At 51.4% G+C, this 27,652-nt stretch overlaps 1 protein-coding gene across 2 annotated transcripts in view; it reads left to right on the forward strand.

The window, feature by feature from the left end:
- Nucleotides 1-17,584: 17,584 nt before the first annotated feature.
- PAX7 (paired box 7) overlaps nt 17,585-27,652 on the forward strand; it is a gene marked incomplete at both ends in the record, with an annotated part of 98,945 nt that continues 88,877 nt past the window's right edge. Inside the window, 4 exons of one of the 2 annotated variants that reach the window (XM_082614445.1) lie at nt 17,585-17,669; nt 20,183-20,418; nt 20,985-21,114; nt 22,148-22,282. In XM_082614445.1, the coding sequence (XP_082470571.1) occupies nt 17,585-17,669; nt 20,183-20,418; nt 20,985-21,114; nt 22,148-22,282 (586 nt within the window). The remainder of the gene's footprint in view (nt 17,670-20,182; nt 20,419-20,984; nt 21,115-22,147; nt 22,283-27,652) is intronic. The other variant, XM_082614446.1, reaches the window with a different exon arrangement.

Consider the following 27,652-nt stretch of genomic DNA (forward strand, 5'->3'; position numbering starts at 1 on the left):
GGGAATAGTAATAACTCTTAATGCATTATCTGACTTAACCAATTAATTTTCACAGCAACCCTTTTTTAAAAAAATGACATTATTACATTATTTCCTTTTTTAAGAAGAAGAAACCCAACATACCTCAGGGACCCAGATGATTAGCACATCTGATGTTGTCAGCCCATGTTCAGCCAGCCCTGTCTTCACAGTGCTCCCTGCACTCCCGTCCGAGCCACCAGGCTGCCTGATGGGAATACCAGCCTCAAAACCGCAGATATAGGTATACGCGCACAATAGAATATTATTCAGCCATAAAAAGGAATGAGGAGCCGATTCCTGCCACAACACAGACGAAGCAGGAAAGAGTTACGCTGAGCAGGGGAGGCCAAACACTAAAGGACCCGTATTTTATGGTTCCATTGATAGGAAATATTCACAATAGGCAAATCTACAGAGATGGAAAGTAAATTAGTGGTTGCTAAGGGCTGGGGTCAGGGGAGGAATGGGGAGTGACTACTAATGGGTATGTGGTTTCCTTTTGGAGGGGTGAGAATGTTCCAGAACTACATAGTGGTAATGGTTACGCAGCATTGTGAATGTACTAAAATGCCACCATATAGTACAGTTTAAAATGGTTAAAACAAGGTGCGTTTTATATACGTGTGTGTGTGTTTTCCCACAATTGTTTTAAATGTAAAGAAAGAATGAAAGACAGAGAGAGAAAGAAAGCAAGCAAGAAAGCAAGAAAGAAAGAAAGAAAAGAAAGAAAGGAAGAAAGAGGGCTCCCCTGGTGGCGCAGTGGTTGAGAGTCCGCCTGCCGATGCAGGGGACACGGGTTCGTGCCCCGGTCCAGGAGGATCCCACATGCCGCGGAGCGGCTGGGCCCGTGAGCCATGGCCGCTGAGCCTGTGCGTCTGGAGCCTGTGCTCCGCAACGGGAGAGGCCACAGCAGTGAGAGGCCCGCGTACCGCAAAAAAAAAAAAAAAAAAAAAAAAGGAAGGAAGGGAGGGAGGGAGGGAGGAGAAGAAAAGGAAAGGAAGAGAGAGGAAGGAAGGAAAGAAGGGAGAGAGGGAGGGAGAGAAAAGCCAGTCTGACTCCTCTGGGCCAGGAGTGTATGTGAACATCTTTTTCTTTCTTTTTCTTCCATCTCTCCATCTTGGAATACTGTTTGCACAACAAACCAATCAAAAAAGGAGGAGGACGAGGGGGAAAGGAGAAGGAGAAAGAAGAAAAAAACAACAGCTCAAACCACTGGAACAGCTGAAGTCTCGTTGACGTTGTGGGGAATCAACAGGTCAAAAAGGTGATGCGATCGGTCTGTCAAAGGGTTATTTTGTCTACACAACACGGCACAGCTGGTTCGAAGTTTGGGGTTTTGTTTTCTTTTCCCTCGCTTTGACTGGCTGCTTTAACTTGGTGAATAAGCAATTTGAGAATGACTAAGGAAAAATAATATTTTTACTCAAGCCCAGGTTTCCAAATTGCCCAATTAATAGAAGAGGGAAAGTCCTTTCTTTGAAGGATTTGGCCTCAGGCATTTGAAGCCAGAGTGAGTTTTGGTCCCACTCCAAGCGATGGGAAAATGATGCAAGGGGAGCCCATGGGGCCTCACTGTTCCCTGGGGCCAAGAGAGGAGGGTTTTATATAACAGGTGTGCCAGGGGGCTCATCACAGCATTATTTATCCTGGGGGAAGGGGAAAGCAGCCACCGAAGTCTCATCTGGGATAGCTAATGACACTGCACTCTATCCGTACGATGGGAATATGATGCAGCTATTAAATGTGCTGTCTGGATTAACACAAAGAAGAATAAAACAACTGAGAACATGAAGATATATGTTCTTATAGATTTGAGTAAAATAGCACTTGAACCCATAGTAGGATTGCAAATGTAGGTACAGGGAAAATATTAGAAGCAAATACATGAAAACAAGAAAATGCAGAGAATGATTTCGTGGTAGGCAGTCTTTATTTCATTCTACGTACTTTGCAAAGAGCAAGTGTTGCTTTTATAATCCAAAAACATTGTTTTCAAATATTTTCAGGGAATATCAAGGACCAGCCTTCCCTTTGAAATGGCTTCCAGCTTGCAAATGGAGTAAACACTTTGCTCTATGCCTGTCATGGCAGCCGCAGCGGGGGAAATCCAGATCACAGGCAGAGAAGCCGTTTGGCTGCAGGCTGCTCCTGGCCACCTCCCAAAGATGCTGCCTCAGCAGAGAGCAGCAGACAAACCCAGTCCTAGAGGGCAATGGAGTTTTGGGGGACACATAGCCTCCCTCCGGGAGAACATGGTTCCACCCGTGATGGAATTCTTTCTCAGAGAGAATCAGGACCAACCTTTTCAATCTGAGTGTAGGTGGTTCTCCTCCACCCCACACCACCCCATGCCGCCTTCTATCTAATGCTTTCCATTCTTGCTTCAGCCGCTTAACTGGTTGGGTGTCCTTGGGCAAGTCATTTGAAACACCACTGTTAAAAAGAAATACAGTCTGCCCTCTGTCGCCACGGATGCCGAGCCCACGGATATGGACCCACAGATACAGAGGGTGGGCTGTACTCTGTTGTGCTGTGCCATTTTACATAAGGGACTCAAGCATCCGTGATTTTTGTACCCATAAGGGCTCCTGGAACCAATCCCCTATGGATGCTGAAGAGGGGCAAATGTAGTTGTTCCAGTAAGACTCAAATGAGCAAGTCCTCAGAACTCCAGTCTTGCCTGTGACTTTTAATCCTGCATTCAGGCCACTCTGGTCTACTTAGTCACCTATCTGGACAACCCTCTGAGTCAGGTGCACCTCTACTGACAAGAAACACCTGCCCAAAGCCGCACAGCTGGAAGATGGCAGAGTCGGGATTTGAACCCAGATCCCTGGACCCAGGGCCAAAGCCCCTTTGAATTGTTTCTCAGTTTTGTGTCTACATTGTCCCTCTGGCTATGCTGCAGCTTGGTGATAAATGTCACATCTGTTTCAGTAAACATTTGTGACAGATCTTTAATAATAATAAACATTGATTGGGCAGCTACTAAGTGTCAGCCACTGTGCTAAATGCTTTTCACATATCACCTCATTTAACCTTTCATCAGTGGCATTATCATCCCCATTTTACAGATGAAGAGATGAAGGCACAGACAGTCACCCAGTATCACATAGCTGGAGAGTCAGGGGATCTGAGCCCAAGAGGGTTGGATGTGCAGAAGATTAAGATTATTAGCTCTATGGCTTGGGACTTACAGCTGGGATCTATATAGGACTGGGGGTAATGGGTTCTAAACTGACTGCCCTGGGTTGGTTCAGCCAATAAGGCCACCGGAAATCTTGATCCAAGGCTCTGGCTTACAGGTGGGCAGCAGTGCCCTGGGCCTAAAGCCGTTGGTACCCTGGGTCTCCCATCACTCAGCAGAGGTGGGAGGGGCAGGGAGCACTAGCCAGGCATGGACTGGTGGACACTGTGACCCCGCTGTAGGTCAGCGGACATCACCTAGCTGAAGAAGACAAGGTTAAGATGCTCTTTATCTTGCAGCCCGAGCACACGGCCCACCGACAAAGTGTAGGTGTTCGCTTCCCAACTTTTCACACATCATGGCACGCACAGAAACTGATAATACTTGGGATAAATCAGATGTGCAGCTGGAGGCAACTGGCTCAGCCCCCCACTCGCACCCCAAGTTTGGGGGATCACAACTTGGCACACGAAGTGGGAGGCTTGGTTCAGTAGCATCCCTCCACTGCCCTCTCCTACCCCTACCCTCTAGGACTTACTTTTCAGTTGAAGGAAAAATAAAGAATTTGCCTCTGGAGGGTTTTTAAAGGACTCCCAGTTCATTCCAAGGACGCTCTGCTTTCATGCAGATTCCTAGCTTTAGTGTAAAAGCTTCGGTGTCCATGAGCACTTGAAGAAATGTTTGACTTTCCAGTGAACACATTTGAATAGCCCATAATTCATATCAAGCATCTTTTCCAACCACAATGCTATGAGATATAGAAATCAACTACAAGAAAAAAACTAAAAAACACAAATACGTGGAGGCTGAATGGTCCATATTTCACAACTCACAGCAACCAACCCAGGATCAGTCAACACTTTTTGGTTAACATATCTTTCAGGGAATAAAGACAACTGAAGTCCACTTCTTTTATCTGTATCCGTCTGCATCTTCTATGGATTTCAGCCCACATCAGTCTTTAGGGCACAGACACGCACAAGTGTGTACCCACACACATTCTCTCTTTACAATTCTGTGAGTTTCTTCCCTAAAATGAATCAATATATGAAACACAGCTCTGGGAACCTTCTCAATCAAACCCAGCTCTGGAAATTCAGAACAAAAGGAAATGTTCAGGTTCCAAATCACAGATGCAGGCTTAGGGACCCTCAAACCCTATAATTAAACAGAGGAGCACACTGAGGCCCAGAGGGGAAGTGACTTGCCCAAGGTCATCTAGTGAATCTGTGCTGGAGCCCAAGTGGGTCCCAGGTCCCATGGCTCCCAGTCCAGCACTGCCCAGAGAGGTACAAGAATCAAGGTCATTGTCTAAATTGCAAGGAGATGAATACACTGCTCCATCCCCGAGGAAAGCCAATGGAGGGAATCTTCGCAGGCACAGTTGCCACAAAAAGTTTTCAAAGATTTTCCTAACCTAATATATGTAAAGAAATCTTTGGAGGGCATTCCCCATTAATCAGCTGTCAGCAGCGTTCTAAGGGAGGGGAGGGGAGGGGAGGCTAACGCATTTCCCAGAGCCTGTCTTCCGGATTTCAAAAACGAGTTTAGCAGAGCCAGTCACTTTGGGGGCATCTGAAAAAAATGAGAAATGCCTCTCACGCCGTCAAATACTCTAACCCAGCACCATGATCCCTCTGATTTAGTGACCCTCACCCTTTACATAAATCAGAATCATCTGGAAGCCTTGTTAAAACACAGATCACTGCCCCCCCTCCACCCACCCAGAGTTTCTGATCGAGAAGGTCTGGCGTGGGTCCTGAGAAGTTGCATTTCTAACAAGGTCCCCGATGATCTGATGCTGCTTGTCCAGGGAACCACACTTTGAGAATCAGTGTTCTCTGCCATTGAAGCCATTGGAATGGTCCAGACAAAAGACTGAAAAAAAACTACTTTATTCATCTGGGAGGTGAATAACACAGTGGTCCGGCATAAGACTCCAAGTCAAGCAGCGGTATTGGTACCTGAGCTCTGCCATAAACTGCAGGAGTGCCAGCCCTGGGGCTGGCATATCATAGGTGTAGGGTAAAGGTGTGTTTCTGGATGCTGTCTTGGTTGTCGGGTGGAGGTAAATCACACGTAAACTATGACAGTGCTTCCCCACTCCCTAAGTGGAAAGGAAGGGACAAGGGTCTAGGAGAACATCAAGAATGACCCATGAATCCCATTTCTTTGCCTTGATACTGGTTTGGGGGGTAATTAGGTGCTGAGGTACCAACATGGGCCCCAAGTCTGTTTCTTTTCATTTGTAATAACTTTCACGTGGATGTCCTTATTCTTTAAAGTTATTATCCTCATTATAGAATATTTAGAAAATCCCTGGAGGCCAAAAAAAGAAAAATATCACCCGTAATCTCCCCCCTTAGTTGTACTTACTCATCATTTTGGTCAACATTATTAACATTATTCTGGGGTTATTTTTCTTTATTAAAATTTATTTATTTTATTTAATTTATTTTTGGCTGTGCTGGGTCTTCGTTGCTGTGTGTGGGCTTTCCCTAGCTGCGGCGGGCAGGGGCTACTCTTCGTTGCGGTGCACGGGCTTCTCAGTGCGGTGGCTTCTCTTGTTGCAGAGCACGGGCTCTAGGTGCGCGGGCTTCAGTAGTTGTGGCACCTGGGCTCAGTAGTTGTGGCTCGAGGGCTCTAGAGCGCAGGCTCAGTAGTTGTGGCGTACGGGCTTAGTTGCTCTGCAGCATGTGGGATCTTCCCAGACCAGGGCTCAGACCCATGTCCCCCTGCATTGGCAGGAGGATTCTTAACCACTGTGCCACCAGGGAAGTCCTGGGGTTATTTTTCTACACATAAGTTTTTGGGGTTTTTTGTTGTTTTTTGTTTGTTTGTTTGTTTTTTAAAGTAGGATCATGCTGTTTTGGACGCTGCTTTTTTTTCACTCAATGTTTCATGAACATTTTGCCAAGTCATTAAAAATTCTGAGAGGTAGTATAGTTCAGTTAAGAAGACAGACCTTGGGGGAATTCCCTGACAGTCCAGTGGTTAGGACTCAGCATTTTCACTGTTGGGGCCTGGGTTTGATCTCTGGTCGGGCAGAGAACTAAGATCCCAGCAAGCCACTGAGCGCGGCTGAAAAAAAAAAAACAAAAACGACAGACCTTGGATCTAGACTACCTGAATTCACACTGAGGTCTGTCATTGACTAGGTAAGAGACCAAGGAAAAGTTAACCCCTCAGTTCCTCCTATTCTTCCCCAACTGGGAGGATAATGTTAGTATTTATCTCAAACAGTTGTAAGAACGAAATGAGCTAAGCATTTAGAATGGTTGCTAGCGTGGAGTGAAAGAAACATTACCCACGTTACTTCTTTTACTACGTGTCTTTGTCATGGTTCCAGAGTACTCCACTATGTGGAAGTTTCATAACATATTGGCAATATCCTCTTATTAAAGTTTTTTCCTGTTTTCCCTACCGTAAAAAAAAATGTGATGAACATGCTTATACCTTTGCCCGTATGCATGATAAATTCCTAGAAGTACAAAGTGATGGCCCAAGGATGGTTCTCAACATTTCCAGAGCTTCTGAAACACACTTTCCAAGTTGCCCTTCAGAAAGCTGATACCAGCGTACTCTGCCACAAACAGTATATTGGAGTCCCAGCTTCCAGAACCCTCAGCAACCCTGGATAGTATCATTTTCCCCCTCACAACTGCCACTGTGATGGATGAGCATGGTAACTCATTAATTTCTTTTCTTAGGTATCTGGTAAGACCGACAATTTTTTATATGCTTTTAGCCCTCACATATGTCTTCAATAAATTGCCTGTCCATGTTCATTGACCAGGTGTTGTTCATCATTCTTATTGATTTGCAAGAGCTCTTTATATAGCAAAGACATTAACCCTTTGCAGCAGAGATGTTGAAAGTATTTTCTCCAGTTTGTCATTTGCTTCTCAATTCTATTTTTGGTGGGTTTTTCCACCTTGTGTGTTACTTCATTCTCCTCAGGTCCATTTGGTAACCAGTCAGGGTAGCCATAGCTTCCTCCCCCATCAGCATCTTTCCTGCCCAGTTCCATCAGCCTAGGGCCCATTTAAATTTGTAGCCTGGGGCTGTCCCTTGGACTAACTGCCCCCTACATAATGAAAAACCCCAGATTGGAAAGTGGTCTCTCAGGTCTCTCCAGAAGTCCGAGATGACCCCAAATCTGCTGGGCTCCTACCCCTGCTGGCTGCACAGGTCACAGGTCATCACGCTCCAATGACCCCCAAAAAGGAAAACTCAGGCCCCCTGGTGATAGCAGTTGATGCCAGCCAACTGGTTTGGCAGCTTGCATTTCTAAATTTCCCTGATAACTTTTGGTGGAATGTAGGTTATAGCCCAGGACTGCAAGAGGAAAAATACTATCCAGTTGAGGAAAGCAATGAGAGCTGCCCTTGCTGAGCCCTATTGAGTGCCATTCGCTGTACGTGCCTTCTCTCTCCAGCAATCCCTACAAGCTAAGTGTTTCTGTGCCTGTTTTTAAAATGAGGAAATGGAAGTTCAGAGAGGTTAAGTCACTTGCCCCAGGAAACCCAGTTCCTGAGGACTGAGACCAAGATTAAAATAGATCTCATCAGGATTTAAAGCCTGTGTCCTCTTGCAGAGCCCCACTCACTGGACCTACCTGGATTTAACCCCCAGTTTGCCACCTGATTGCTCTATGACACCAGGAAAGTTGATTCACCCCCTCATCTTCAGCTTTCCTTTATCTGGGGAGCATAATAGCCTGCCTCTATACCACACCATATTGAGGTGAGAATCAAGTTTTTAAAACATGGACATGAAAACTCCATAAACTGTGATAGTTTTCGACAAAGGTGTAAATGCTAGACGAATTCCACAGAATCACTCATTCACTCACAACCTTACAATTTATATCAACTTGTATCAACTTGACTCCATCATATATAGCCGGATACTTATATTTACAGGACAGATCACCAACCCCCTTCTCACCCTCATAATCACACTCAATCATTCATTCAACAAATAATCACTGTTTTCCAGGTCCTGGGGGGAGAGGCAAACTGGGTCTGTAACTTTAGGGAACAGAACTAACGCACGCACATGCACACGTACTCATGCATATACCATACACACACGCACACACCATGCACATGTGCACACACATTCTCATCTCCATTTGAGTTTTCCTTTTGAGCGTGTTTCTCTTCATGGCTGGGAACCTTGACTCTTCTGAGGTCTCAGAGACATGGAATCCCTGAGTTCACTTGAAACCAGGTCCCCACACCTTCCCCCTCCTCCAATGAGCCCAGCCTTCCCGACACATGGCAAATCCGTGTTCATCTGAGTCCCCATACCTGGGGGTATGGGGGGGCAAGTGTGGCCCTGCCCTTCCAGACGTGGCAGCCAGAGGCACCTCAGCTTCTACCCAGCAGAGCGTCCAACAGAGGCAAAAATGAGGCCCTTCAAGATCCAACTGTGCCTGCCCTGCAGATTAGATTCTTCTCTGCCTTTAAACCGACACTACTTGTGTCAATAAGGATAAATCTCAGAAACATTATGTGGGGCAAGAAAAGCAAGTTTCAGGGTGAAACCTACAGTATACCATTACATAAACTGTAAAACCCACATATTTCAATGTAAAAAGATAGTAAAATTATAAAAGCATGTATATTACTTTCCTGTGACTGCAGTAAAAATTACTACAAACTTGGTGGCTTAAAACAATAGGAACTTATTCTTTCACAGTTCTGGGGGTCACACTATCACTGGGCTAAAACCAAGGAGTCACAAAGCCAAATCTATCCCTTACTTCCTTCAGTTTCTGGTGGCTGCCAGTATTCCTTGGCTTATGGCCACTTCACTCCTATCTCTGCCTCCACAGTCATAGCGCTGTGTCCTCTGTCTGTGTCAAATCTCTTTTTTCTCCTCTCTTATAAGGGTACTTGGGATAATATTTAGGACCCTCCCAGCTAATCCAGGATAACTTCCCCATCTCAAGATTCTTAACTTAGTCCCATCTGCAAAAATCCTTTTTGACTTTAAGGTAACGTTGACAGGTTCCAGGGATTAGGACCTGATACCTCTGGGGGCTGTTATTCAGCCTCCTTCAGCATGTACAGAAATGATACACATCAAATTTGTGACTGTAGTTTCTTCTAGGGGAAAAGAAAGAGAATGATGGAGCGGAGGAGAGCATGAGGATACCAACCGTGTCTGTAGGTGTCAATTCTATTTAATGTCTGTGTGAAATACCTAATAATTAAAAAAAAAAGTTTTAAACCCTGCCACCTTCTAGCAGTGTGACCCTGGGCAACTTATTTCACATTTCTGGACTTTCATCTCCTCCTCTGTAATATGAGGATACTAAACCTACTTCATGAGTGTGTAGGAGCATTCAATAGTATGTTTATAAAGTGCCTGGCAGGTGTCTGGTTCATCATAAGTCATCATTATTATTATTGCTGTTGTTGCCTTTCTGAAATTGAGAAGCATTTTCTACAGCACACCTATGCACGCGTGTGGGCACGTGTGTGCATGCACGTGCACACACACACACATACACACACACACTTACTTCCTGAGTGAGAGAAATAAGTTTTTCTGCTCCAAGCTCTGGTTTCTGAAACTCAGCATTGGTAGGGAGGTGGGGTGAACAGGCGAGCTGAAAACTACATGGTGGAAGCGGGGGGAGCCCCTTTGCAAAGGCACTTTTTGATCTGCTCTAACTGCCGCTATAGAGAATTAGATGGAATTCATTTTTATGATGAAGGAATTAATGGTTATGGAGAGAATCGGGTTCAGGTGGAAGACTTGAATCCAAAGAAGGGAATAAAGCCTTGAAATTCAAATGAAAAATTATTATATAAGCATAAAGGAAACCTATTTTACACCTGTAAGACTAAATGTATAAATATGAACCAACTGCTCCCTCTGGGAAATGGGGATTGTGCTTTTAATTCACCTAGACAAATATGAAGTGCTCTCTCCTTTCCATCTATACATTCCAATGAAGACCTGGCACCTGCCGGGGCTCCAGAGCAGCCCCCAGACTGGCCACCTCCTCCCTCAGGCTAGGCACCTTCTGACTTCCCCAGAGCCCCCAGGAGGGGGCTCGGCTCCTGAACCTGCATCCCTGGACAAGATCATCTCAAAGGCTCCCTCCCAGCTCTGGCATGCTCTGGTCCTGCCATCCCCGTCCCCCAACCCAACCCACCCGCATGGACTCCCATGCAAGATATAATATCTTATGGTCGTTAGGATGTTTCAGCTTCATTCATTCATTCAGCAGCACCTTCTGAGCACCTGCCATGTACCAGTCTCTGTGTTCAGTGATGGTGATTACCCGGTTTACAAAAAGGGGAAACAGAGGCAGCAAGAGATGAAACGGGAGCAGGAAATAGGGCAGGCTTTAGAGTCAAGGAGGCCTAAGTTAAAATCCCTTCCCTACCACCTGATAGCTCTTTGACCTTGGACCAGTCTCACTTTGACCTTGGACGTCCCTGAATCTCAGTTTCCCACTCTGTAAAACAGAGATGCTGATATCCACCACCCCGAGTGGCTTTGAGATTAAACGGGCTTACCTGAATGCCTGGTGCAGGGTTGCCATTCAAAAACACTAGTTATTAACATTGGTGCCCAAGGTCAAAGAGTAATGTGATCATTCAACTTAGCCCTTTCTCGAGTACGCTCTGTGTTCTAGCTCAGCCCCAGAACTACAGAGATAAATACAAAAGGAACCCAGTGGCCAACTATATAGAGGAATCAGGAAGCAAGGGAGCCAGCATGCACTGAGTGCCGACTGCAGACCAAACATTAGCCTAGGTGTTTGCACCCAGCTCGCCACTGCTACTCAAGATGGTACAGATTGGCATGTTTTGAGTTCCATTTAAGCATCTTTCTCTATGCATATATGGCTATTCACCCTCCTCATGCTCCAAGAGACTGAGAAAGTCTTAGCACACAGAAGGCACGCCAAATGTTCAATATCCCTACAAATCACTGGCCTCATAAGATTCAGGCCTAGGTCTCCCAGCCTTTTCCCAAGTCCGAATATCCTGCTTGAGCTAGAATCATTCATTCTTTCATTCATTCATCCATTCATCCAATGAATATTTATTGAACATCTACTAGGGAAATTAGGTGGCAGCAGTGAATACACAGAACAAGTGCTCCTGCATCCAGGAGAAGAAAGCCCCCTCCTCACTGAGTAGGCCATGATGGAGGAGGGGGCTTCCCAAGGAGAGGAGGACAGAGGAGCCCTAGGGACCAAAGGAACCCAATTCCATCAGCTTCCCCTTAGAAGCAAGCCCATCTGAGGTGGGAATCCGGCAGTGTTTGATCTTTTCATCCTCATTCCAGTCCCACTCTACCCCCCAGAAGCCTGGGGGCCTGGAGGGAAAGTTCGCCTGGGCTTGTGGGCTTCCCTGGAATGTGTGCACAGCCACGAGCTCCGGGCCAGCCGGAGCTGGGAGCCGCCACCCCTTTTTGATTTGTTTAATGAAAATGCTTTGCCAGTTCCATAGATGCTCAGCTGTGATAAGGTAATTGTCTGAGGGCGCAGTCTACAACCCATTAACACTGGACCCAGTGCAATTGAACTTGGAGAAATGATCTAAAGGGGCCGGAGAAGGCAGCCCAGTGCGATCTGACACTTGGTCTTTTGTTCAGGCAGCTGGGAGCTTAGGAGATTTCCCTCCCCAGGCTCCTCAATGGATCCAGCAAACAGAGATTTCTGTTGCACACACACATCCATCTCCTCAGATCTGCGTGTGCGCCTCACACACATAACACGCACCCATGCCCATGTACACAGTCATTTGCTCTCATACACTCTTATATGGGTACCCACATGCTCTCAGCCTCACATGTTCCCACATACACACTCCGATACACAGTCACCTCCATCCCACTCCATTCCCCTTAGGCCACTGGGGCCAGATTGGAGGGGCATTCTCCTCTCCCTGGGGAGGCCCTTTGCCCAGGTCAGAAATGGAAAGGAAAGAGGGGTTAATGGGCAGATGGAAGGTTTTCACAGATATTGGGGAACACACTGTAAAGATGGCCTCGACTGCATTTCTGAAAGCCAGTGGAAAAGCAGTTAGCAAGAGAGGGAAGTCCAGAGAAGCAGAAGAGAAGCCGGGGGAAGGCTGGGGATGAGGGGGAGGCCCTAGCAGTCGGCCACATACAGGTGAGTGACAGAGGCATCTTGGCACCTCTAGGCTTCAGCCTGTCTTACCTCCCAGAATTTCAGGAGGTAAGAGGTTCTCAGGACCAGCCTGAGAAGGAGGAGAAAGAAGAAGTGGGGGGAGGGGAAGGAGGAAGAGAGGGAGGAAAAGGAATAGGTGGGGAGGGAGGAGAAGGAAAGGGAGGGGGAAAGGGAGGATGGAGAGCCAGGAAGAAGAAGGTGGGGACGAGGCTGCCTGAGATCCCGATGGACAGTGGGCCTGGGAGAAGCCTGATTATGATTATTGTTTTTATTTACTTTGGGAACTGGAATCCAATGCATACGATTCTATTTTTCTGGGGAAAATTAAAATGTCAAGCAGGGACACATCCCAGTTTTCCATTTCTTCCTATTTGGGTTTGGGCAAATATTTCAAGGTCACTCTGAGAATTAGTGCTACTTCTTAAGAGGAAAAAATAATAAAAGATGCTGGGGAGTGGGGAGGGGAAGGTGTTCTTTCTCAAGGGTGCCTCTTCCAATGCAGCCCTGAGGAATTCTGGCTTCCGGAACCTGGAGCGCCTGGAGGGAGCCTCCAGAGGGGCCTTTGTTCACGGATATCCCATTTCTCTCCCCACCCCCACCTCTCTCATTATCAAACATTTGAAGATTGAATAATTCCATTTGTCGATGTCTTTGGCCGCAGCCTCTGAAAATGCAAAAGGCCCCGCCGAAATCAAAACCGCTGGTTTTCAAGGTGGATTTATCACTCTTTAAAGGAAGATTTATTGGGTAATCGCTTTCAAAAAGTGCTCATAGCACAGGGATCTGAAAGAAGGAGTGTTCTCTCCCTTGGGCAGGGGGAAGGGACCACTGGCCACCTGGGAGCCTGGAAAAGGAGCCCCAGTGGTGGCCCTTACTGGTCTCGCACTTCCCGTCACTTTACAGCCAGAGAAAGGCCCACTTCCCCAGCTGAAGTCAACCTGGGGTCTTGCCCCGACCCTTGGGCCTATGTCTTTCTCTCCCATTTTAATTGGGGTTGGAGGGTTCCATTTGGAAACTTGGGGAAGGAATTCCTATTTTTAGCATTGCTGTGGCCCTTAAAAAAGAGGTGGGGGGAGATCTCAGACCAAACAGGGACAGGTGGAGGTAGGGGCCGTGGTTCGAGCCTTTAGAGCACTAGGACGGACTGATTTCTGCAAGGAGTGGGTGGTGGTGGGGTGTGGGATGTGTGTGTGCTGGAATCAGACTGGGCTGGGCCTGGACCATCTCCTTTCAGGAGTTTGAGGTAGATGCCAAATACAGGAGGGTCCCTTTCCAAAGGTCTTTGTCCAGCCCCATCTGACCAAAGGGCTCCCCAGGGATTCAGGTCTGAGTTACAGCACGGAGAGCAAGGGAGGCCCATACATACTTCAGGAAACCATGGAGGAGGCGGTGGACAAAATGGGCAGCGAAGGAGAGGAAGGAGAGGAAACCTCCGGGGAGACGTCAGAAAGGCAAGGAGGAAATGAGACAGTGGGGGAGCCCATGAAACTGACCGTAGGGGGACAGAGAGGGACAGAAAAGTGTGTGTGACAGACAGACAGACAGACGGAGAAAGGGAGAGAGAAGGAGAGAAAGGGGGAAAGAAACAGGGAGACAGATTGGGGTGAGGGGCTGAAGGGAAAACTTTCCCAGCCACGTCCATCCCAACACACACCATCGCGCTTACAGCAAAGATTGGAGGTCTTAGGAGTTGATTAACGTCCTATGGGGAGTGAAATGGGGCAAGGGGGTTAGCGAAGGGAACTGAGACGAGGGGGAAAGATCCCCCCTCCAGCTGCAGCCGCCCCAGCTCCCAGGTGAACCCCCCTTTCCCCTGCTGGATGTGAAATCGCCATTTCACTCCGCCACACTTCTTAATTGTTGCAAAAATCATTTGTGAAATTGGTCTCCAACAGGCGAGAACGGCCAAGCTCATTCCGACAGACACCCCCCTTTCCCTCCCCCTCTGCCTGCCCAGCAGGAGGCCACGGAATCCCCCAGCAGCGGAAACTCAGGGTTAGTGCTGCCAGCGCGGGGTTTAGGGGAGCCTGCTGGGGGGTGTCTCCCTCGCGACTGGACCCGCCGCTTTGAGTCTTCTGCAGCAGCGGAGGGCGGGGACCAGGCCAACGGTTAGGTGGCCCCCGCGCGGGTCGCCTGGGGTTCCAGTGTCCCCAGCAGCAGCCGATCGGTGGTGGCCCTGAACCGAGGGGTCCGGCTTTGCGCTAGCCCCATTGGGCTCCGCAGACGAGGCCGCGCCAGCGGCCAAGTCCTCCAGGAGGGACTGAGTCTTCAGCGGCCGCTTCCGGCGGGCCCCAGAGGGCTTCTCTCACCCCGGGGCACGGACCAAATCACAGCTCACACCTTCTTGATGGGCGCATAGAGCTTTGCTAAGGCAACAAGGAAGAGACTCCAAAATCTAAATGCAGACACAGACCGTCACTTAGAAGCACACACTTACTCAGACTGGCATACAAGCCGACAGCAGACCTACACACACAACCCACCTTCACCTGGATACAGACAGACGTGGGCATAAACCTATATTCACACACAAACACACTGGCCCATTCCACCCACAGATACAGAGAAGAGGTGCCTTAAATTCTTACCCGCCAAAACAGAAATTACTGATGGATGAATGAATGAACAGTATAGATGTGTGTATATATATGTGTGTATATTACATACTTAGGTTTGTGTGTGTGTATCTGTGTATATATATAGCCACCTCTGGAGGTCAAGACAGGCCGGACCCTCCAGCAAGATGAGATGTAAAAGGGACCCAAGGCTGACTCATCTTCCCCTGACATACACATTAGAGCTTAAATATCATCTTCCAATCTCTCTTGGGGCCGGTGGATACAGTGGGGTAGCACCTCCAAAAAGGAAAGTGTCCCATAAAACCTTGTAGGGTCCCTGTAACTCAGGTAGCCTGGCACCCTGGTTTGGGAAAGGCACTCGGATGTCTTCCTTTCCAATTCTAAAGCGACTGGGCCTCCCCCCACCTCAATTCTGGGGCCACTGGGGGCGTGAGTTTAACAGCTCTTCAGCAGGCCCCCATTTCCAGAAGGCCTCCCCCACCCCTCCATCCCCACCCCCAGCCGGAGAAGCCCCTGGTACTGGGATAGAGGGGAGAGGAGGGAGTTTGTCACATGCTGAGAGGGGCAAAGGTCACAGGTGAGGAAAATGGGAGGGGAGAGGGGCACGCGGGGGCCAGCCTGAGGAACGCTCCCAGGCCAAGAAGAGGCTGACCCCAGCACCGGGAGAGGGCGGGCAGGGGGCAGGCTGTGGGGTTGGGGGCGAGTTTGAGGGCTGGGTTTATTTTATTGTATTTTTGCCTCCAGCGCTGGGCCGGAGACACTCTTTCCCGGGGGAGACAAAAGACCTGCAGTCATGGCGTCCTGCCCCGCTGGGAGGGCGTTTCGCCCCCAGGACTCGGTATCCCCAGGCAGGGACGTCTGGTCACTCTGGCACGGGGAGAGCGAGGGGGAGAGCGGAGAACTGCAGGACCTCCCATCACCCCACTCCCACTCCCCACCGATTAACTGGGGCCCCCTCCCCCGCAATCCAACACTGGAGGAGCTCCGAACTGGGGAGCTCAGGGTGGTACCAAATCCTGACCGCCCCGTCCCCCCAACTTCCCACCCCTCTGGACCCCCAGATCCTGGGCACCCACTTGCTGTTCCGCCTCAGGGCACTGGACTACCTGATGGAGAGGGGCTCTGGATGTGGGCTGGGGGCCTGAAGAGGACCACGGGTTTAATCCCCGCTGGGGATGGGGGAGGGGAGGAAATAAAGAAATGGGTCCCTAACACTCCGCGATCCTCCTTCTAAGCACTAGGCCCGGCCATCATTCTGGGCTTCTCAGACTGCAGGGGGCCAGGCAAGAATGGGACACCGGGGCTCAGAGGCTATTTCCCAGAGAAAGTCATAAACCCCTCCCATGAAGCCACCTAGGCCGATGCCCGGTGGGCCCCACCGGCGGAAATTTCAGAGTGTTGTGAGTGAGATGAGGGTGAAGACGTGAAACACAGCGGACTCTGATTCTGGGAGGCTCGAGAAGACGCGAGAATCCAAGGGAGCCACCAGCGGGAGGCGGGCATTCCCATGCAGCCGGACGGCAGAGCGGGGCCGTGGGCGACCGGGGGATGGGGACTCCGCGGACCCGGCCCATTCGTCAAAGGAAGACACTGGGACTGAGTTGGCCCCCTCCCTCCCTCCCTCCCTCCTCCAGCCCCCAAGCCCCGCCGTTGCTCCCTCTGTTTTAACCGGCAGTTCAAATTCTCCCCCAAAAGCGAGGTGAGCCGGGGATCAGAAAAGAGGAAAAAAATATTCGTTGAAGATTTCTTTTCGTTATTGGTCCTCGGCTGCCTTCCGCCCTGGCCCCCTTCCCTCCTCATGAATAAAAGAAAAGTCCGAACCTATCAGATCTCATTCGCTGCCTCCCCTCCTCCTCCTCGTACTCCAGTGAGCACTTTTGCACAACTTACCCGGCGGATCGCTCGCCCCCTCGCTTTCCCTCTTCTCCTCCCAACCTCGTCACCCCTTATCGCCTCCCCTCAAGCCCAGAAACCCGAGAGGCACCTTCTTCCCTCCCCAAGTCTTCTGGGGGGCGGGGGTGTGAAAGCTGGTGTTTAAGGGAGTAGCGAGTGTGGTCTGCGAAAGAAGGCGTGGAGAGGAGTGGGAGAGGACAGGGAGGGAGGGGAGCGAGAGCGAGGGAATAAATATATAAATAAATACGAAAAAGAAATCCACTCCGCAGCCTCTCGGCTCAGAAACTTTGGCCCGGAGCGCGAGAGCGCGTCGCTCGCCAGTCCGAGGCTGGGGGCCCTGACTCCGGCCGCGTCCCCCCCAGCCCCGCTCCGCAGAGCGGCCTCGTCTCCGGCTCCTGCCCGGCGCATCCGCCCGTACAACTTCTGGCCCAGCGGAGCGGGCAGAGGAGGCCTTGGGGTTGGTGTGTTTGTTTGTTTGAACTTCGTTGTCGCCACCTTCCCTCCCCCTCCCACCCCCCCAACCTCCGCCCCTACCTCACCCCCCTCCCTAGCTTCTGGACGCGAGCGACCGCAGCCGGGGGTGGGGGGATGGGGGTAGGGAGTGTTTGCGGAGGGGAGGGGGAAGAGGTTTAAAAAAAAAAAAAAAAAGAAGGAAAGAAAGAGATCGCAGCAGGGGTAAAGGGAGCGGACGGGAAGCGATTTTCGCCGACTCTGGATTCGTCCCCGGCGTGCGCAAGAATGGCGGCCCTTCCCGGCACTGTACCGAGGATGATGCGGCCGGCTCCCGGGCAGAACTATCCCCGCACGGGATTTCCTCTGGAAGGTAAGAGCGTCTGGACTTGCCTCGCTTCCCTCCTCCGCCAGGACCTCGAGGTCCTTAGAGAGGTGGCGATCTTCACGGGGTGGTGGCGGCGCCAGCGGCAGCAGGGGAGTCCCCTTCCCTTCTGGATCCAAGTCCGGGCGCCGGACCCAGGAAGTTTCTGGGACCGACACTTGTCCGTTTACGCGTGGGTTTCACCCACCGGAGGCCTCAGCTTCACGGGTCCAGGACTCTGGCCTTTACCCGCGGGGCTGAACTCCGAGTAGATTTCGACTCCTAGTCAATTTCAAGTCCTAGTGAGTTTCAACTCTGTCCACTATTTTTAGATACTTTTCCACCTAATACTTTCTCGACTCTCTGCGTTCGCCAGCTACGTGCTTTCGACTCTTGTTTTGAATTGTTCTTTTCACCTCTGGGATGGTCTTCCAGCCCCTTCTATTTCGAAATACCAACAATGTGTGATATTTTATGCCTAAACTAGGACTCTGCTTTTGGGTCTGGAAACAAACTAACTTGAAACAATAAATAGTAACGATTTTCCCCCAAAAGTTTCCACTCGGGCTTCCGAACTCTGGAAATCTCTCGGGGGAGACCTCAAGACGGCGAGAGGGCAGGGAATTGTCCAGACAAGGGAAAAGTGTCCGTTTTGTAATGTGACCTCCCTAAATATCCGGCATCCGGGGTGAACCGGCTCCGGGCTCCAGCAAGGGCTGGGAGCGCACCTTTCCTGCGTTTTTGTTTTGTTTTCTTTTTAAACTAATAGAAGGCCTTCAACCTGTCAACTGAGGGATCACTTGGCTTCTGGGGGTAGGTAGCCCGGGATGTCAGAAGTGGTTAGAGAGAGGTGCGACTTTTATTTTTTAATTACTCTTCTTATAATTATATGAGCCCCTTGTACGTGAAGAAGGAGAGAGAAGGCAAGGAGGGTACGGATGGACAGGCAGCCTGAGATCTGGGGAGGGGGCGTCCCTCCAGCAGCTAGACGGCGCGGGTCCCTGAATTAGACAGAGGCGAGGAGAGTGGCTCCGTGATCAAGTGCGCGCGAGCAACCACGCAGGCGGGAGAGCGCACAAGCCCGGGGATTTGCCGTAGCACTCTCCTGTAGCGAATGCAAGTAAAACAGGCGGCCGAGGACGCGCAGCGGATTAGGACAATATTTGCCCAACATGACGGAGAATACTGAGGAGAGCCGAGTGCCGGTCGCTAAAGAGGCTCTTGAATATAAAGTTGTGCGCTGGAGAGCTCTCCAGCGCTAATGGCATATCCCGCCACGGAGACCGAGTGACTCTGACTTGGCGACGCACGATTTCTGATTAAATCCGAGGGTGGCTTCAGACACCTAGTTTTACGAAGAGGGGTGTGGGGACCGGCAGAGCCAGAGAGGAGGCGGTAGGAACAGCTCAGCAACGGAGCTTCTTCTCGCCTCCTCCCTTCCAATTATACTGTCAGCTCCCTCCACTCGGGCGGCTGTGAAATCGTTCTAATCTGCCAGATCTCCGCAGCCGCCGAGTCCCCAAATTGGGGGGATCGAGGCCGGATTAGTGCACCGGGTGTCCTCCAACCTTCTGGGAGGAAATTGTATGGACTTTGCATTAAAGCTTCCCAGGCGTTCTCCCCTCCCTAGCACACATCAGGCGCGTCTGTCTTCCTCGTTCCCAAAGTCACCCACACCCAGGGACTCTGGCCCATCTGTGCACCAGCCTCTCTGAACCTGCAGAGACAGTTCATGGGTTTTTGAGGCCAAATGAGTATTTGATTAGAAGCTTGCCGACGATGGGGCATGTCCCCAAATCATCCCAAAACGAAATTCGAGCTCTGAGAGGGGTTGGAAGGAGGGAGAGTCTCTCAAGGGATAGCCAGGTGCCCCCAGAAGCAGCAGCCAACGGCATTCTGTTGCTGGTCCCTCTGCTGTGCCTTGGCTGTTCAGTTATGGGTAGGACAATTCTGCTGCCCAAGCCAGGGCTGTAACTACTAGTAATCAACCAACCCCTTCTGGGCCCCAATAAAATGGATCAGACTTGACCACTTAGAGCATGGAACTGACCAGATGGGCCACATCTCACCCATTATCGGCCTCTATAAAAGGCAAGTGGACCTGCCGTCCAAGCTGTGGGTCCAGAGGACCATTGGTCCCAGAGTCCCCAGGCTCCGCCAGTCTCTAGGCTCTGCCCTTTCACCTCTGTCTCTCTCCCTCTCCTTCTCAGAGGCATCAGATCCCCCAGGTGTGTCCGCCTTCCCCATAGTGTGGCAGGACTGGAGACACACAGCATCTATAGGGACTCTTGCAGCCAACCCTGACCCCTCTCTCCATCTCTGCCAGACCTTCCCTTGGCTTCGTGACAGTTTTTTTCCTGACCTCCGAACTACCACAGCTTCAAATGTGGGGAACTGAGATCTGCTTTCAGGGGTCTTGGAGCTCAAACAAAACTGGAGTCAAAAGGGCTGTGAACTCAGTGTCTCTTTCCCATCCTCACCCTGTGCCTCTCTTTTTCCTCATCTCCCCCTTCCTTCTCCAGTGTCCACCCCACTTGGCCAAGGCCGGGTCAATCAGCTTGGTGGGGTCTTCATCAACGGGCGACCCCTTCCTAACCACATCCGCCACAAGATAGTAGAGATGGCCCACCATGGCATCCGGCCCTGTGTCATCTCCCGCCAGCTGCGTGTCTCCCATGGCTGCGTCTCCAAGATTCTCTGCCGCTACCAGGAGACCGGGTCCATCCGGCCTGGGGCCATTGGCGGCAGCAAACCCAGAGTGAGTGTCTTTGCTGCAGAGCTGGCAGCCAGCCTTCCCGTGGTTGGGGTATCCTGGCTGTAGCCCCTCTCTCTACCGTGTCATCCAGTAGCACCGGGGAGGGAGTCTATATGCTTCCTACGCGAAGGACAGTGGAAGAGGGTCTCCACCCCGAGACATCCTCCGTTATTTGAATTTCTCAGGGATGGGGATAACTGATGTCCAGATTGCCTGAGGCCAATGAGTCATTCCTGTGCTGTCCCTACATCTTCCCAGACCCCCTGTCACCATCCCAGACCAGGGGGAATCTTTCCCCAGTCTTGCCTGGAATAATGAGGGGGGACCCCAGTCCTAATTAGGTTTCTATTTTATTACCTATCACTACCCTATTCCACATCCCCCAATCCCGGCCGCCTTCCTGGGAGCCAGTAACAGGTTTCTTGAAAGGGTAAAGCCAATCTCAGAATGGAGACATGGTGACCAGAGCCACCAGCCTGGCCTGGGGCTCTTGGGAGGTTGATATTAAAAGTATCTCCCTCCCCCTACCCCATCTTTCCACTCCTACTCTCCCACCTCCACCTCTGAAGCAGGTGGCGACTCCGGATGTGGAGAAAAAGATAGAGGAATACAAGAGGGAAAACCCAGGCATGTTCAGCTGGGAGATCCGAGACCGGCTGCTGAAGGATGGGCACTGTGACCGCAGCACCGTGCCCTCAGGTGAGAAGGCAGCTGAGCCAGCAGAACTTGCCCAGAGTCTGGCCAGGGCTCAGGTCGTGTGGGGCTGGAGGTGGGAGAGGAGGGGAGATGCTGGATGACAGGGAACTCAGAGAAAAGTGAGAAGGAAAAGAACCAGAACGCAAAGAGGGTGAGGGCATAGGAGGGAATCAGAACTGAAAGGAAGATGGGGAGAGGGAAGAAGGAAAGAAAAGAAGTTAGGAAAGAGGGAGAGAGGAGGAGAAGGAAGAAAGAAAGGGAGAAGGACGGGAGAGAGGAAGTAAGGGAGGGAGGGAGAGAGGGAGAGAGGAGGAAGAAAGGATGGAAGGAAAGGAAGGAAGGGTGGGAGGGAGGGAGAGAAGGGGGAGGGAAATGGGGAAAAAGTTATCCTATAAAGTTGGGTGGTAAGGGAAGCTCCCTTGGCGCCTTCTCAGAGAAGTGGCCTAGAGACATGAGTCCATCCTAGGAAGGTAGATTGTGATCTCCCTGGATCTCTTTCTCCAAGTCACCATTTCTATTCTGTTGCTGCCACCAACCACCAGTGGGTCCCAAATGTGGAGGCCCTGAATCTTGCTGCCTGTGTGGGAGAAAGTGGCCCCAGGTGTCTGTGTGTGTACCTGAGCATTCAAGTGTGCAGGGCTGGGATGCACACCTGAGTGTGGGGACTACAGCATCGGGGGCTGGAGGGCCTCCAGGGAGGTCCTGGGGAGGTGGGTGTGGGTGTGAGTGCATCTAGGGTACGTGCCAGTGGAAAACACAAGTGTGTGCAAGGATGTGATAGGAATTCACTAGGTGGGTTCCTCTGCCACCGCCTTGCCACCGTGTGAGTGCCCCAGGTGTGAGTCTCTACGTGAGTGACTGTACTTGTGCCTCCCAGTAGGTGTAAATGTCCAACGGCGGGGCGGGGAGTGGGTGTGAGTCCTCCTGAGTGTATTTAGGGGGGAAATGGGCTCCGCTACTTCTCCCAGGGCCCCAGGCGGCCCCGCTCCGCGGCCCCAACGACTTATACTCGCTCTTTTGCCTTTGAATTTCTGAGGTTTAGTGAGTTCGATTAGCCGCGTGCTCAGAATCAAGTTCGGGAAGAAGGAGGAGGAAGACGAAGCGGACAAGAAGGAGGACGACGGCGAGAAGAAAGCCAAGCACAGCATCGACGGCATCTTGGGCGACAAAGGTAGGGAGCCGTCCCGGGGCCGACGACGCCCGAGCCCGCGTCTCCCCGCTCACCAGGGTGCGGGCCAGTGGTGGCGCCGCCGCCACCCGGACTGGCGGACAGATCTTTAGCGGGAGGACTCGCAGCCCCCGGAGCAGCCGGGAGCCTCTCGGTGTGTGCGGAGAGCGCCCCCTCGGTGCGCCCCCAGGCCGGGTTGGGTGCGGAGCCCGCGACTCAGTTGCGCGGCGGAGCGGGGTCCTGACGGCCTCTGCGTCCCCGGGGAACCCGGCGGCGGGTTAGGGCTCCGGGCGCCGCGGACTGCGCACCCCGCTGAAGACTCCGGGCCGCGTGTCCTCCGGGGCTGGCGTTTGGGCTGCTAGTCCCGGTGTCGGTGTCGATCTATTATTTATAGGGAACTTGGGCAAGGGGGCGGGGGGCGAGGAGAGAGGAACCGGCCCCGCGGCTCCCTAAATGAATTTGTTAAGCAGACCCGCACACGCTCTCTAAACGGTCCCTTGAAACCCCGCCTGACAGTTGACTGACCGCTGCAATCAATAAAAATTAGCGAGGGCCGCGTGGGCCGCCGCCTTAATTCTCCGTCTTGTGACGCCAGGGCTGAACCGAGACGGCGCGGAGGTAGCGGGGGAGGGGGCAGAAGGGTGCACTTTTGAGGTGCTTTCCTCTTGGGCACGCGCAGGCGGGGCCAGGAGTTGAGGCCGAGTTCTCAGATGCCCAGGGTCGGAGGATCCCAGTGCGGGAGAGAGATTCAGGCTCCACACGCCCTCTCCCCGCTGTTAGCGTGGTTGCGGAACGGGTCTGGAGTCTGAGCCCCGCTTTTTCTGGAGATGAACTAGGGAAGGCATTTATCTTTCAGGCGCCTGCGCGCCCAGGAAAGGGGATTGTGCTTTTGTTTATTGACGGAGTAAGTTTCAAGAGAAGGGAAGGTCCTTCCTCATTACCACTCCCCTCGCAGGTCTCTTTGAGACTTGGTAAGTGTGCTTCAAGGGGGGACGCGGGTAAAGAAAGAAAAACGGAAGACCCAAAGTCACGTAGACGGACGGGAAAAGAAGCTAAGCCTCCAAACACACACGCAGGCAGGCAGCACGCAGACAAGAAAGGCAGTGGCCACTATAACCTGCAAAAAAAAAAATGGTGGATTTGGAAAAAGTGGGGGAGTGTTCTGAACCCCGAAACTTGTAAAAGAGCACAGTTTCATTTGAGTTTCCTTCCAGGGGGTTCTCCTCTCCTCGCCTCCCTGGAACTCCTAGCCTAGGTCTCCCTCCAGCTTTCAGTAGTCTCTCCCAACCTTGAAGATGAACTTCACAGACAAAGCCCGCTTCCAAAGACAACTCCCAGCGAGGCCCAGCCCTCACAGGCCTGGTCTGAGGGGGAAGGATGGTGGGGGGGGGGGTACGTGCAGCCCAGTGTGGGAGCAGTCTGGAGCTGGGGAAGAAGCGGGCTATTGACATTCAGGGCCCCAAGTGGAGCCCAGTCCCACCGGGGACAAAAGGGCAGGGAAGAAAGTGAACAAGCTGTGCCTGGCACCCCGCTGTGCGGGCCTGCCGGAGGGCCTCGGGGCTGCAGCGGGAGGCGGCCTGGGGCTTCCAAGTAAGCCCCTGGCTCGGCAGAGGCAGCCTAGAGCCCGGGGATCCCTGGTGGGGTGTGTGTGGGGGGGGAGACCCCCTCCTTATTTCAGTTCAGATTGGAAAGGGACTTAGTTGAACTTTTTCTTGGGGTGGGGAGAGAACTTGAATAATCTTTCCCTGCGAAATACAGCGCAGCAGACACAGCTTCTGAGAGGTACCCCAGGAGAAGCGAAGGAAGTTTGGTTTTATTTGGAGAGACTGTGTGTGTATGTGTGTGTGTGTGTGTGTGTGTGTGTGGCAGGGATACCCCAATGTGCTTCCAATTCAGTCTGTAAGGAAGCACAATAGATACATTTTTTCTGAGGAAGAAGGAAAGGGAAGGGAAGGGATAGGAAGGGAAGTAAAGGAAAGGAAAAGGGTAGCAAGTTCGGTTTGGAAATCCCTTTGGCTCAAAGGAGTCCAGGAGTTTCCGGTGCTGATTTGGGCTTATAAAACCAGCAGAAAGGCAACTTCGCTGGATAGAGGTTTTCCCTGCAGTAGAACCAGGAATTTCCAAGTCTCCAAGGGTTTAAGGAGGAGTCTGGAGGTTCCAGATGGGAAGGCTGAAAGTACTGGCGCTGAGTCTGGAGAGGAGTTGCAGAAATGAAATGAAAGCGGTGGGTCTGATGTCCAGAAAGCCCCGTGGTTTTTGAGTGACAGTGGGCATGTTGGGCCCTGTGATTGGGAGCTGGATGGCGGTGTAAGCGCATGTCTCTCGGTGTGGTGGTTTGCCCACGGGCCTTTGGATCGGAGCCGTGGATTCTGTGTGGATATGTAGTATGATTGTAGATGGGTGTGATGGGCAGTATGACAGGGGGGATGAGAGAGGGCTGCCTTTCCATCTGTGGACAAATGATATCAGCTCCGGATTTGAGTACCTTGGCCAGTGGCTGGCATCCCGGTGAACCACCCAGTTGGAAACGCTCATCTCTCTCCCAGGCCCTGGATGTCAGTTTCATGGCCAAGTTAAAGGTGAAAAGACCTCCACCCGAGTGGGCCAGATGGGGAGAGGCAGAGATACCCTTGGGCAGAGCAGGGGGAGGGGTGCACACCCACAAACTTTGTTTTGGCTTCTTGCTCTTGACAAATGCCTTCTCCGGGGGTTGCCTCTCTCAAGGCGGGGAGCCGACGAAGAAGGGGTTTAAGAGCTCTCCTCTTTAAGCGCTAAAGAGAGATCCCTCCCTGAGTCCGTTTTTTCCTATCGTCCGCTTGGCATTTAATAATGTTAAGACTTATTAGAGCTGGTAATGAAAACTGGGACTGCTGAATAGGAAACTGTGTTGGAGAGGGGTGTAATAGCTTCCAGGCATGGTAAGAAACTATTTATCCGCAATCAGTCCTCACTCTCAGAGTTTGAAGCACAAACGTTAAGTTGAAGGGTTTTAAAGCAGATTAAATTGAGCTTTTATTTCTGTGCACTTTCATCTCTGAACAGCTCACTCCTGCTCCCCTTGGGCTGATATTCATGAGGCTGTTCATATTTTTTTTTTTTTTTGCTCTTATCCTTGTTAAGACTGAGTTATTAGGATTGTTGGTTGTGAGAATTCTCAGACCGCTTTGGATAGGGGCTCCGGCCATGCTCTGCACACCTGGAAAGGTTCCTTGCCCTCATCCACTTGGACTCTCTCCTCCTCACCCCTTCTCCGAGGATCAGGGGAGAGACAGGCAGGGACTCGACTGGTAAAGGATTTGAGGAGGGATGGGGAAAGAAAAAGATCTTCCCAACCTGAGTCCAGGGAGACTCTTGTGGGAAATTTGATAGGGGTTTGCAAAGAGTCGAGCCATTCCTCCGTGGGAGCTGAGGGAGTGAGTGTGAAGAAATAAGCAATAATTTAGAAAAGCAGCAACAACAGTAATAAAGAGTAAGAGCACCAATGCCTCTTGCATCTGACAAGGCTCAAGTTTAGGCTGAAACTGACCAGATCAGACCAAGTTGGTGTCTAGGGTAGAAGCCCAGCCCGGTCACAATGAATATGAAATAAGGTGGAAATTCACAAGATTAAAAAGAAGAGTGTGCATTTTCGGGAGGGGTGGAGTGGCGACGTCAAAGTCCATCCGGGAATATGCTGACTTCCCGCTCTGAAAGACCATCTGAGGTGGAGGCCAAGGGTGTGCGTGCGTGAAAGGCAGATTTGTATTTCTTTGCATTTTTCCTTAATTTGTTTTTAAAGCAGCAAACTTACAGGTGTGGAGTGAGGAATGATGGAGAAGGATCGGAAAGGAGGGGAGAGCCCGAAGTGTCGGTTTTAGACACTTGTAAAAGGAGGTGGGAAACAATTTAATTTGGCAGAGCTGCGATAGCTGCTAATGCGGTTTTCGGTCGTTTGCTACACTGGAGGAAGCTGTTTTGATTGTGTGTACAAGGACCTGCCAAATTTAATTAGGCTCCGGGGGAGCGAATGAATAGGGGAAGGGGGGCACGGTTCCCCTCAGCCCACACCGTTTTTTCGGCTTCACACCTGGAAGGGGCATTGTTTACTGGCTGGGCGAGAACGGGAGAGGGGAGGGGAGGGGGCTCCAGGGAGAGGGGCCTTGGAAGAGGGAGCGAGGGAGGGGTCGAAGATAGTCCATTTATCAAGAAACAATCTGCATTGATTTATACCAACAAGTTCCCTCCTCTGTAAATGTGTGTTTACAGAAAGGTAATTGACACTCCACCAAATCAAAGGATTACCCCGGGTTGGCAATCTAATCAAACAGAGTCCAGGCGGGATTTGAGGCTGTTCAGAGTGGGATCAGCTTCGCATAATGGGGGCTCGGAGGAAGATGGGAGGGTGTCAGGCAATTCCCCGGCTTTAGGCAGAGCTCGGCGGTGGATATTCAGTGAGACCAGAGGGGGAGAGGGAGGGGGTGAGGGCTCCGCCGCGCCGGGGTGGTGGGGGGATGGGGTGAGCGGAGAGGAGGGGTGCGGGGGTCTGAGGCAGATATCCCGGGGGAGGGGGCTCCGGGCGAGGGGGCGAACCCACACTGGGCTGACAAGACTCCCCCTTTCTTTCCTCCATCCCTCCAACCGAAGAAGAGAGAGAGGGTGGAGGGAGCTGGGACTAACGAAGAACAACAATGAGATAACTATTACAAAGGCGAACACTGGCGCGCGCGCGCTCGCAGCCCCAGAACCCGCGGTAAATAAACAAAGTCGGCAAACTGTTTGCCAGATAAACTCGTGCCTAAATCGAGTGTGACGGGCAAGGAGAGAAGAGACAGAAGGAGATAAGGTTGGAGGGGGAATGAACGAACATAATCTAATAGAAGACATTTAGAAAACAAACTTTAAACAAGGGAGAACAGGCGAGCGGAGGGTAATTATCCGCCCCAGAGAGCGAGGGACGCCTTCGGAGGGCTGCGGGCGGGGTCTCGGAGACCGGAGCCGCGGAAGAGCTGCGCGTTAGGGAGGGGGGATGCCTTTGGGACTCCGCGGGGGACCAGGAGAGAGTGTCCGGGGCGCGCAAAGGAAGGGCTCAGCTCCCAGATTGAGGTTCCCGCGCAACCCCAGTCTCCCAAACGCATTTCGAAACAGGGTGGGGTCCCCCGCTGCGAGGGCATGCGGGTTTTCTGTTCACCTCCGGGCACGCACTGCCACACACCGGCTGTTTCCAGGCGTCTAAAAGACTCGTGTGCACGGCACAGCCGTTAAAGGAATTAGATATTTACCAGTTTGAAATAAGCCTGGCTAAGAAGAGAGAAGAGAGAGGGACATTGAAAAGATGAGGCTGGGGGAAGACTTCAAACGAATTCATCATTTGGAATGGTGGAGGGGAGATTTACC

Source organism: Mesoplodon mirus, assembly GCF_964341445.2.
Source record: "Mesoplodon mirus genome assembly, chromosome: 3".
NCBI lineage: Eukaryota > Metazoa > Chordata > Mammalia > Artiodactyla > Ziphiidae > Mesoplodon > Mesoplodon mirus.